Source organism: Chrysoperla carnea, chromosome 2 (genome assembly GCF_905475395.1).
Source record: "Chrysoperla carnea chromosome 2, inChrCarn1.1, whole genome shotgun sequence".
NCBI lineage: Eukaryota > Metazoa > Arthropoda > Insecta > Neuroptera > Chrysopidae > Chrysoperla > Chrysoperla carnea.
In genome coordinates, this window is record NC_058338.1 from 94,739,022 (window position 1) to 94,752,179 (window position 13,158).

Here is a 13,158-nt window from a genome sequence, read left to right on the forward strand (position 1 = left end):
CAACTTTGTTTAGTACAACGGGACAAAAGTTGACACTTTCTCCCCGGAGGGGAGACAGAAGTTTTCTTTTTTTAAAAAAGAATGTGTGTACTTATATACGCTCGTAAAAAGTGATACATCTTCGGTAATAATAAATATAATAATTTATAAATAATGTAAACAATGTTCGTACATACGCCCGGTATGAAGAAAATATGAGGAGTAAAATCTAGTGATCGAATAACCTCGATACGTTTTTGATGCGCAACCTATCGAGCGCACGTTTCATTTTTTAGTAATGCGTGTGTATAGCTTGTATACTTTTGTGCTGTCAACAAAGCATCTATTGTTTGAAACTAACAATAACTTGACGGACTTAACATACAGTCTAGTTGTTACCCACCGATACAGAATGACATAACTACTCAGCTAACGTACATTGTACGTCTTTCGAGTTGTTTTTCGGTTACCATATATAAATTGCACTACATAGTACGTATAACAGATAAAGCATCTATTGTTTGAAAATGGCAATGGCCTAATGGACACAGCACACTATACAACACTTAAGGAGCAAACTAAAGTAGTGCATCGGAACTGACACACATAACTTTTTTCCTTTAATAGATGGTCTTGAATTTTCGATTGTCATGTCAATATTTCGAGTCGTAGAATAAATAGGAGTAGGGTATCTTCATGTTCACTTTTTGCCCTTAAAAAGAACTCTGGTAGAGCCCAATTGAAGGAAAGATAACAAAGTTATATGCCTTCAAATATGGTGTATTTATAAGGAAACAGGAAACATGGAACACTTGATTTTCTCAGCGAATAAACTAAGTGCTCTCTATTAATACTAATACTTGGTCATACTCTAATTTTTTAAATCTTTAACTTCTAGCTCTAATCATTTGTATAAAATTAATAACTGCCATCATCTTTTTTTATTTATATAAAAAATATTTGTTTTTAGCTTAGCAAAATATATGAATTTGTTTTATATTTTTATTAAAAAAACTATTTTCATTCTATATATATAATTAATTAATTAATTAATTATATGCGCAGCGCAACGCAATGTTATACAAAATACATAATTACAATTCTTATAATTAAAATATTGAAAAAATACTTTCTTTTTTTTTTAATTCAACAAAATCACGACATACCATCAAGAGTTATGGAAATCAATCAATCAAAATATTTGTCCAAAAATATATTGTGAGATGCAAGAGAAGAATGTTTCTACATTTCTACATTGAATCTCTTTCTCGTCATATTATTCAAAGTAATCGACTTACGTTTCAAATAAAAATACGCTCAGGCTCAGAATATACAGTTTAACAATCCATTTTATTAAGAACAGAAATCCGAGACTCAACTCTTACGTTAAATTTCGATTTTTTCCCTAATTCCCTAAATAAATTTTATATTATACAATCCTAAATAAACTTATATAGACGAACAAAAAAGTTATTTACCAAATTTCGATCTGATCTTTACATAATTTCCGAGATTAATAAATTTGTCCAATGACAGAGCACTTAGAAATATAAGGATGTCTTCATCGTTGCATTTAATTATCATACCATGACAATTACTGAGTGGGGTTAAATAAAAATTTAAAAGCGAGATAGATAATTTGATAATTAAATACAACGTACAACAATAATTGTTATCTTTTTGTTGTTGTCTTTATCGTTGTATTTAATTTTTATTAAACCCCACCCATTCACGATAAAGACATCTTTCTATTTCTAAGTGATCTGTTATTGGCTAAATTTATTAATTGATATGGGTAATTATGTCGGAAATTAGGCTTCAGATCGAAATTTGATAAAAAAGCTTTTTCGTTCGTCTTTATAAGCTTATTTAGGAAGGCAAGAATTATACAGTAAATTATAGAACACCTCGTATAAATACGTATTTTGACTGCCATGTAGTCATCATCATTATGAATTAGCTAAGCGTAAAAGAAGATAACTGATATCTTCTTTTTCAGAGAACCTGGACAATCTTTAAGTGTGCCACGAAGTTAAAATTCATGAATTGAAGACGATTAATCAATGTTAAGCTTATGGCGCAATTAATAATCTTTCTGGTTCTCTGAAAATGCATGCCTATGAAAATTTTTGTATGGGAAAAGTATGTTTAGCACAGCTTTGATGATAATTTTTAAAATTTCTGTTCTTGAGAAACTGAGTTGCCAAAATGTAACCTAGCTTACCTGACCCTATAAATTTTGATTGAAATTAAAGAAGTGATTTCTAATTAGTCAATAATTTAATACTTGAGTCAAATTTGAAGCAATGATTTGATTTATTGATGATGATTTATTTATTTTTGATAATTTTGTAAACTTGTAAAGTAATTTGGCAAGATTTTACTAATATTAAAAGAGGATACTAGAAAATTCTAAACTTTTTTTTAAATTCCAAACCAAAATCAAATCATATTGTTCATATTTTTGGTTGACCAGCAACATTTTTAAAAATACCAGAGTGCCCACAGTCAATATAAATTGGACCCAAACGCGGATATAATATATAGAATGGGTCATTTTAATCGACCCCCTTACGTAAGATGCCCTCTTTCGTATACGCGACACAAAGCGTTTAAAGTGAGCCGAAAATAGTATGTTAGTCATCTAGAAAGCAAAAGTAAAGAAAGTCTAAGATTTCATGTTCATTGTCGCCTGAGGCGAAATCGAAGATGACAAACATGAAAACTTCATTACTTGCTCCCGTGGTGTGTATACTATTTTCTGCTCGACGGAGGCGGAAAGCGGCAACTAAGATTAGCAAAGTGGGACGAAAGTAGACTTTTTCCGCTCGCAGGGAAGAAAAATGTATTTTATTTAATGGTTTTCGTTATTTTTGGACTGAGTTTTATTTTATTTCTGTGCTTGAGTGCCACAATCGAGAGATCGTTTACCTAGTAATCTATTTTATTATTGTAAAAGATGGGAAAGGGGAGGCACTTGGTATTTAAATAAAAATTTTAACATTTTGATGATTTAATTAAGGTGTTAACATCCGTTAACATTGTATTATCATTTTGATTATTATTGTTTGATGATGTAGTCGTACTTTGTTGATTATTATTATTATTATTATTATTATTATATCTAAGTTTTAATGTACTTAAAGCAGATAATAAGCGATTGTTTGCAGCATCTAAAGCAGCAATTTGATGTTCTTGAGCTTCGATCACACGTTGTTTATGTGACAAAGCTAACGACATTTTTTGTTGTTCACGACGCAATTCTTCTTCAACATTTATTAATCTATTCAAATCAACAAAATAAAAATTTATTCAAATGTAATATAGCACATAGCTTTACTTAGCATTTCACATTAGCTAGCCATACATCAACAATTCTTTTCTACAATAACGAATACTCCGGGATTCAACGTCACAAAAGACACTGCATTGTAGAGAGTGTTTTTTCTTGAGAGATTCAAATCTTTGAGTTGGCAACACTACTTTGTTTGATAACCGATTTGACAGCAGACAATGTTTTTAGTTTGGTTCAAATTGTTGAAATTTTTTTTAACAAAATTTTACTTCTGTTCGGCCACATGACTCAAATCATATTCAAGCAGACAAGGGGGTGCCAAATTATTTACGACGACTAAAAAAACACGGCTGTCGTCTGATTTTTCACATCGCCTAGAAGCCCCACAAAATCTGATGGAGCCGTGCTTTTTTTCAGTCTTCGTAAATATCTTAGCGCCCTTTGCCTTCTCATAAAAGTTTGCCTTTTCCCCCTTCTTTATTTTAGTCTTCGTTAATCAACTTCTCTAAACACACAATTGTGCTTATGCAAAAGAATAATTTGTCTTTTCCTCTTTCTAAGCGGATACAGGGCCCTTGGCAGTTGCTTTATCCGCCTAATGATTAATCTGTCACTGCTTACAATCAAAATGAAAGTTTTCCATTTCTTAAAGTTTTTTTTTAATGTCTATTTTTGAACATTGACTCCTGATTTAGGATTAAATAAAACAAAGAAAATATTTTTTAATATCAATAAAACAGGCTTTATTGGAAAGATCGTTTTATGCCATTAAAGCTTGTATATGATTTGGGTCATGTAAACGAAAAGAACTATTATTATGTTTAAAAAAATTCCTACAACTTGAAAGCGTTGCTCTTCGTGAGTCCATAAGTATGGCGTTTATGGATGTCGGTCTCGGTACGATAGTTTCTTTCTTACAGGAAAGAGTGTTCGCATATGACTAGCTATTAGGAAGAACATTCAAGTATTTTCCATTTAGATATTTCATTCAAAACTTGGAGGCACCCTTTTGGGACATCCTTTCCTTCAATTAATTTCTTTTAAATATCCTTAAAAAGATACATTTTGAAAGTTAACCAAATTTTAGAAAAATGACTACTTTCAAAAAATAATTATGTCATAATAAACAGATTATGTGCAATAATACTTGAACGCCCTCTTGAACATCAAATTCAAATAAGCGTTTTTATTTATTTAGCGCAAACCATAAATATTTATACCAAAATTAGATGGCTAACCAAAAAAAACTACCTAATTAACTCTAACAAAATAACTAAGCTACTTTTGATTAAATTTAAAAAAAAATCATAATATTTTACCCGCAATTCATTCACGAAGGGAACGAATGAATATCCGGACAACGTGGGATATAAGTCGAAAATAAATAGAATTTGATGTCGTTCTCTTCGTGAATGAGGTGAAAATAAATATTCCATTTTTGTCACTTATGTTAACCGGAATGTTTTCATTTGTCACTTGTCCTCAATACATGAAATTTTTGTACAAAACATCAAAATGACGGTACATTTAAAAATAACATCGAAAATGGAATATCCTTCATAGAAAAGAATTGTGAATAGAAATCAAGTAAAAGAATTTATGAAATATTAACAGTTGTTAGCTATCTTGATTTAGTATAGAGATAGTATAGAGATCTGTGAATTAAAACTGAAATACATCTGTCCATAAAATAGTATCATATATTAATCTAATATATTAACTAATTTTTTTAAATTCTCTCAGAGTTTGGAAAGGCATCAAAATATTACGATCCCTGAAAATTTTTCAGAATAATTTAACCCTTCAGAACGGTTGCTTAGAGAGATTCTCTCACGCTTATTTTAAAACGATTTTTTTTCAAAATTTCAAACGGAATGTCCACTTGACGTCTGTTTACTTTTGAAAGTAAAGTTGGCAAAAAAAAAAACGCAATTCGGATGACTTCGTTATACTTTACTAATATTATATTATAATACTAATTAGTATTATAATATGTGAAAGTAAGGTTGTTTGTTTGTGACGTTTTCACGCAAAAATTACTGAATGGACTTCATCACACTAACACATGAGTTATAATTTATAAAGATATATTAAAAAAAAAAAAAGAATTAATTAAATAATTAAATTTAGTCAGACATTCACTGCGCCATCTATGAGTGTAATTTTGAACCATGAATTGAAGATTTCTGTAAAAATGGTGAACATAAAAGTGTAAAACAATCCCTATCTCTATTTCGAATGGTATAGAAGGGGGATAAGCGAGAGCAAAGGGAGGTGAAAGTTATAACACGGCTTTTACTTTTAATCATCAGTCTTTACTTTTAAGCACAGCGAAGTGGGCGGATACCAAGCTAGTATTTTATAAGTGAGATTATCTATCCAGAATATTTAATAAGTAAATTTATTATACTATTCTTTCATATGAATTAATGTATTTCCACACTTAAGCATATGTAACCTAAAAACATATTGTAAATAAAGTTTGAAATTTCATTCTTGACGCTTGAGCAATAGTGTGAGGGCCAGTCGAAAGGATTAAAGAATACTTCTACAAAGTTATACAAAAATTAAAGAACCAGGCCCGGAATTCTTAAGAACTTAATATTTTTTCTGTTTATTTATTTATTTTTGGACAGATGAAAAGTAACTAAGTACAAGCAGGAATAAATAAAATAAAGATAAAAAATAAACAAATCAAAAGTACAAACCTGTTAATAATTTCTTTCATTTTATTGTCACTATCAATGGTGGTTGTAGTCACACATAGATCCGGTGTTGAATTACCATATTCAGAACGTTCTAACTTACGTCTCAACTCATCGACGGACGCTTGTAAACGTTCAATCTGACGTTCATAATGTTCAACACTCTCTTTACTACTTGGTGTGTTGGGTGCATTATCACTCGTACCCGTACACCCTGTATCAATCATTAAACGTAACTTATTATTATGGCAACGTCCTGTAGTATGATATTTAGTGGTTGAATCGTCATCCGATGATGTGTCTGATAGTTCTCGAGCACTCTCTAATGATAAACGCCTATACATTTTCGATTCGAGATCATTCGATTTCATTGTGGTCGTTGGTATTGTACGATATGTGATTAATGGATTTGTTCGAGGATATGGCCGTGGATTTTTTAGTTGTTCGTCATCTGGAATCAAAAAATGCATAAAATTACAAAAGAATTATTTACAAAATTTGAAATTGGTGAAATCTCTGGGAAACTGAATTTATGAGTTGACTCAAGCTTGCTTATATTTTAAGCAAAAGTCGACCTGACGAGTTTTCGGGAAAATTGTTCGTGGGTTAGTCCTTTCTCACTCTAAAAGAATTCTCAAGTACTCTCGAGAAATTCTCAGAGGTACCAATAATGGGTCCCTAGCACCTAGACCAAAGGGTTCTCTATGTACTCTTTAAAAAAAACCTGTCACCCAAAGGCGATAGACGTCTCCTGTTATAGTCGAATAGCCTGGCTGTGGTACACAGTTTGCTCTGTCGTATGTGCTTCAGAAATTCCCAGTAATCAAGATGGGTTTGTCATAGGCATTCCTTGAATCGGTAAATTACGGACCATCTTTCTATGGGAATGACAGACTCAGGTGAAAGGGGCATTTAACGCCAGAGTGATCTTGCCTTCATTCCCTTTTTTCAGTGCCAAGCGTTTCAGTTCCTCGAAGCATTCATAGACTATCTTCGATTGGAATCTTGATGCCTCAAGGGTCCGAAGAGCGGCCTGACTATCTGAGAAGATGCTGATATATATGCACCACTGTAACCTCTCAGCATGGCGAAGATTTCTGATTGAAAAACCTTCGCATATTGACCAAGAGGAATCGATTCGTTTATTCTAGGTCCATAAACCCCCCGCACCAGAAAGATCTCTGACCCTTGATCAATCCGTATGAAGGTATGGTCCGGGAGAAAGTGTAAAGTTTTGTAAATTTTTCAGAGAGAGATATTTCGATCTCATTTTTTACGGGAAGGAACGATTATCCGAGATTTGCGATCAAAACGGTAAATTGGAACAGTGGAATCAAGCAAATTTCCACATGTGAAGTCACAGTCTCCAGCCTGTTCTTTGTCCTACAATGGCACTGTCTGCAGCTCCTAAGTCGGTATAGGAGCTAGTAAAATAGAACGCAAATAGTTCGTTTCCCAGGAATTTATTTGCCTCAACAGGTGAGTTACAGATTCAGATCCCAAAATTTTTTCAAAGTTTTTCAAAGTTTTCCAAAGTCTCGACCATTTTACAGCCGAGCTATCAGAAAAACCGATTTTTTTGTGATGCAATTTTGGCACAGATTAATTGAGATCAGAAAATTCATCGGATACTAATCAAAAGCTTAATATTGGTTCCCTTATTCTAGATTTATATAAATCGCCTATCTTGATTTCCGAAAAGAATTCATGAAATAAATTTTCCACTCACCTGAATGATTATTATTAAATCGTTGATAAACCGGATTGGCAAACGCTAAAGGTGGTGGCATTTGTTTCATTTTCAATCGTTGCATCGATGATTGTCCTTGATTTGTTAAATCAATCGGTGAATTCGATTCGGTCGTAAAACTTTGATATCCTGACGAGGCCACATTCGATATTTGGCTAATTGACATGTTTGAACCTTTCATTACATCCTCTTCATCAGCATACCGTAGCAAATCAGACAATTCATCCAAATTAGGATGATGATGGTGGGGACTATCGTTTTGAACATGATGGACTCGCATCGGCGTTGGACTTTTACTAATAAAGGCTGTAGCTGGTTCTATAATATTATAGGACGCTGACGATGATGTGGTATTGTTACGAGGCAGAGTTGAAGCTCGTACACCAAGTTTTGGGGACTTATTCAACGATAATTGGTAGTGTTGAGGATGCAAATGATAATTATCAAGGGTTGATGAATTTTGAACGGTTAAATAATTATTTTTGGTTAATGATAATGTTGAGGATGCTGACGATGATAACATGTTTGGATGAGGATGATGATTTTGTGCGACTGATAAAGTGCGATTATCATCCATGTTATTATTTGAAGCATTTGTTAAATTTATGTTACTTGTTTTTAAACCAGCATCATATACTCTGTAAAAAAAAATCAAATTTAAATTTTTAACCATATTTTTACCGATATACGCACTGAGCAGAACGTAGTAAGAGGCGAAAGTCTGACATATACAGAGTTATTCACGTTATACGACACAGAAGATTATGGCTAAACGACTTGATTTTGACCTAATTGTCGTTCAAGAATAGATGGATTATTATTGACTGTACATTTTAAAATTATTCCCGTAATATACAGGATGTCCGGAAACGCGAAATGTATCAAAGTTGTATTTTTTTATTTTTAGATTCTACGAACGAAATAAAGGTGTTTTTATTGAAGTTTACCTCACTTTAACTTCACGGTTTTCGAAATATTCTGTATTTTCTGAAAATTTTAACGTATAATTTCTCCAAGCTTATATCAGTTTTTCAAACCAAATTTGACTTGGAGTCTACTAATCGATTGAGATCTTGTTGCAACAGTGAATAATTGAATTACGTATAAAGAATTGCAATTGCAATGTTGATTTATCAACGGGGAAATGCTTTTTGGGATTGTCAATTTATCAGATATGCTAAACCCCCTTTCTGGATTCTGCGTTATTTTCTCTCGCACTTCAATTAGATTATTTAAGCGTTACTTTAGTTGATAAAAAGAGTTTGGAAAGAACTAAAAATATGTTTCCGTTGCATCACGTAGTTGGGCGGGGGGGGGGGGGGGGTAGGTTCGCAGGTTTTTGAACTACGCATTGAAATTATTGTTAATGAAAATGAGAGAAAACGCAGGAGACAAATTTTTAAAAGCGTGTGCGAAATCTGCGATGAATACAACATAAAAATGCGCAAGCCCAGGTTCGCAACAAAACAGACTCAATTTTTGTATCACCGCAATATTTTATCAAATTTTGTTTGTCTCTTCCTCAACCAAATGAAACATTTTAGATTAAAATTCTTGTGTTAACTTTGTAAACCTCTTCAATTTTGCACGATGATTCCCGTGACATCTGGGTCGACGAAGTTCAACTTTAGCGAAAAAGCATTGCCGGACCGGATGCCAAAAATTCACTCAAAGCACTCGATATTTGTAATGAAGATGCGTTTCCATATGTCTACCTAATGCTTCGCATTCTGGGAGTTTGGCGTCGTCTCAAAACATACCTTAGTTCGAAAATGTCTGAAGATTGGCTAAACGGTTTAGTCTCGCTCAATCTACACCGCGGTGTAAAGGTCGATGCGCACAGAGTTTAGTAAAAATTTTTTTTTTGTTCCTCTTAGAATTAACTTCTTTAAAAATAGTGACTGAATATCACACTTTTACACAATAAAATGTTCTCTTACTGGAAAAAACAGTTTCTTGTTTTTATTGATTTTATGACCGAACATGGTGAGCAAAAGTTTGAAATTAAGACTGCCCTTACGTAGATCAAATCGGATTTTCACAGAAATTTCCTTCGTTAAATAAAATTATATCATGTTGACAGAATTGAACAGCATCCAAGTTTTTTTTTTTATACTCTTCAAAAGTTTGGATTAAATTTTAAAAAGATGATAAATAAAAGCGTGGCACGCCTTACCTGAATAGATTTGTATGATGGGCTGAATTTGTATGTTGCTCAACAATACATGAGTTATCATTATTTAAATGATATTGTGGTATTGTTGGTATCACTGTATGTGCGAGTGGTGTTGACACATTCACTGATGATGCTGACACTGTTGAATGTGGCCTGTGTTGGATAAATTGTGTACCAACTGAACATTGATGTAATTGTAAATTCTCTAATATTTTTATTAATACATCCAATTCCTACAAAAACCAAAAAGAATTCAATTACCAACAAATATTGATAAATGGTAACCATAAGAAACCATGTAGTAAAACCGTGAAAACGTAAAGAAAAACGGGAAATTTACAAATTCCTGTTACAGTTCTAAAAAGTCCCGGTTTTTTTTTTCGTTTTCATGATTCCATCATGCTTTTACGAGATTAATAATTATCCAAAGGTTATAGGGAGAACTCTTTTTATATCATGTACATATGAAATATATCAAGGTATACTAAGTTTAGTCCCAAGTTTATAACGCTTAAATGGTGCTACGGACAAAAAATTATTTACAGTGTGTCGCATTTAAGATAAAGACACCCGCATATTTTCGTTATTTATAGGAATATCGATCTGAAATTTTGTACAGTCATACAGGGTGATGGGTCACCATTTTTTAGATACTTCACCGAAATCAGAACTTTAACTTCAGCTTACTATTAATTGACAAATAGGGCCAATTCTTAATATTTTGCCTAGCGTCAGAGGTGGTTGGAGATATCGAAAAAAATTATTAGAAAAAGTTGCTTAAAATATTTATTTATACCCATACACCGACTTTCATGACAAAATTCACACTTTTAATTTTGGTCTTTACACAAAATTATTACAAGTTTAAATATTTGAATACATAACACTTTTAAATTGTCAATTTATCCAGTTTTTACATTCCGTAAAAACCCTGTATATATGAAATATATATCAAGGTATAGTAATTTTAGTCCTAACTTTGTAACGCTTAGAAATATAATACAAACAAAACTTTGGTTTATCACCTAATTAGCCCATTCAACTAAAAAACGAAAAAAGATATCAAGCTAAAATTTTTATAGCATGCTCAGTTCGTAAATGAGCAACATAGATCAATTGGGTCTTGAGTATCTTGTAAACCGCCAGACCAACAAGAGTTTAAATGCAAAAAATGTCCCTTATAAAAAAAATAAACAACTTGTGTTTCAAATATTTTTTTGTAAACATCACTGTTTACCTGTGAGGACGCAAATTATGTATGTATTATATGAGAATATCAGTCATGTATGTATGTGTAGCTATCTAGGAGTGACTACTTTGCTTTACTTACATGACGTGAAAAACAAACGATTGCTTAATCATGACTGTCTATACATCGGATTTTAAACAATTAACTCAATCAATTGTTTGTTTTCATTTGTTTTTAAGTGAATTTGCTTACCTGTAATTTAGTTGGTGCAACTTTCGTTAAACATTCTGTAAGTAGCATACTTAATATGCTCAACTGTTTACCCAAATCAATATGACCATCGAATTCATAAGTGGGCGCTGAATTATGTTCTGGTGATGTTTGTAAACGTGTCTAGAAAAAAAAGCGTTATCAGTTAGCTTTTCTTCAACAAAAACTCAACAAGAATAAACTTACGGATATATTTTTTAAGAATTCTTTCATATCTTTTGCTTCACGTTCCAGAAAATCATTCATAAATTCCATAAAATTCTCTTTACCTTGAAATCGGGTAAAATTTGCTAAAGTTTGTAATGTTTTTGCAATCAATGTTAGATTTCTTGATGCTTTTTCATTCGGATATTCTGAAACGAATTTTTTTACCAATTAGAATCATCCAACATTTTTTTTGAAATTATAGAGGGTGGACCATTTTAATATACTATAGTTCGTTTTGTAGTTAACAAATAAAAAAATAACTTCGTTCTATGAATTTTGTATGGGATAGAATGAGAGGAACAATGAGAGCCCTTTCCAAATTCACAACAATCTTACAATTGAATATCTGAATAATTTAAAATGTAACTTACCATGTGTGATGTTAAACAAACTTGGACTTAATATCGCTGGACATAAAAATCGTAAAAATATGGATGCGGATATTAAATTATCACTAATATCACCCTTATCCAAATATTTTAAACGTTCACGAAACAATGCAAAACATTCACGTAACTCGTACGGGAAATTTGTATGCGATTGTAATATTTTTGACCAGGCCATTTCAACCATTGAACGTAAATTCATTTGTTGTTTATTTAATTGGTCGGGTCCCATTACCTTCAACGGATCCACTTCACAATCAAAATTTGATGCCAAAACATTGCATACAACATTTGATAATGTTTCCTGGAAATCAAAATTTGAATTAGTGGAAAACCTAATGTTTTTCAATCAGAAATCTTTGCTATGCAGAGAGGTACATAGATATGTAACACGAAAGGTTTCAGTGGGCCGCGAGTTAGTCAGGCTGCTCTTCGAGACCCTCGATGATTCAAGGAAGTGACCCGTCATGCACTGAATAACAAAATCTTTTGGTTGATCTGGGTGCCGGGACACTCTTGCGTTAAAGGGAATAAAGCGGCGGACTCTTAAGCACGAGAGGGAGAATAATTGTTCACCCCATCCCGAACCATACCTTTATACGGATGGGTCAAGGGCTGGAGATCTATCTGGTGAAGGGGTTTATGGATCTAGAATAAAGGAATCGATTCCTTTTGGTCAATATGTGACGATTTTAATTAGAAATTTTGGCCATATTGAGAGGTGCCTAGATCTGTTACATTTTCTCAGATAGTCAGGCTGTACTTCGAGCCCTTGATGCATCACGCTTCCAATCGAGGATAGTATATGAATGCTTCGAGGAACTGAACCGCTTGGCATTGAATAACACAGCCAAATTGATTTGATTACCGGACCACTCTGGCTTTGAAGAAAATGAAGTAGCGAACTCGTAGACATGAAGTTTGAGAAGGATCATCTCAAACGCCCCTTTCAACTGAGTCTGTCATTCCCATAGCAAGATGGTCCGTAATTTATAGAATCAAGGAATTGCTACGTCAAAACCATCTTGATTACTTGGACTTTGCGCAGGGCATGGGTCAGCCAAACTGTGTAGAACCACAACTAGAACGCCTGAAATTTATTAGAAAACAGTTGCGAAGTATTTTTAGTCATATTTTCTTCGCACAGCCCACAGAAATGCATATCTTAATTTTAATAGTATTTTCCTCGAAAATAACTACG

The 13,158-nt window shown here is 32.7% G+C and overlaps 1 protein-coding gene across 1 annotated transcript in view; it reads right to left on the reverse strand.

The window, feature by feature from the left end:
• Window positions 1–2,443: 2,443 nt before the first annotated feature.
• Window positions 2,444–13,158, reverse strand: part of LOC123293069 (ras GTPase-activating protein raskol) — a 73,561-nt gene continuing 62,846 nt past the window's right edge. The window contains exons 6-12 of the mRNA XM_044873784.1: window positions 11,943–12,261; window positions 11,551–11,717; window positions 11,347–11,487; window positions 9,906–10,138; window positions 7,709–8,367; window positions 5,983–6,430; window positions 2,444–3,262 (exon numbers count right to left, since the gene is read on the reverse strand). Coding sequence (XP_044729719.1) covers window positions 2,977–3,262; window positions 5,983–6,430; window positions 7,709–8,367; window positions 9,906–10,138; window positions 11,347–11,487; window positions 11,551–11,717; window positions 11,943–12,261 — 2,253 coding nt within the window. The 3' untranslated portion in view covers window positions 2,444–2,976. The remainder of the gene's footprint in view (window positions 3,263–5,982; window positions 6,431–7,708; window positions 8,368–9,905; window positions 10,139–11,346; window positions 11,488–11,550; window positions 11,718–11,942; window positions 12,262–13,158) is intronic.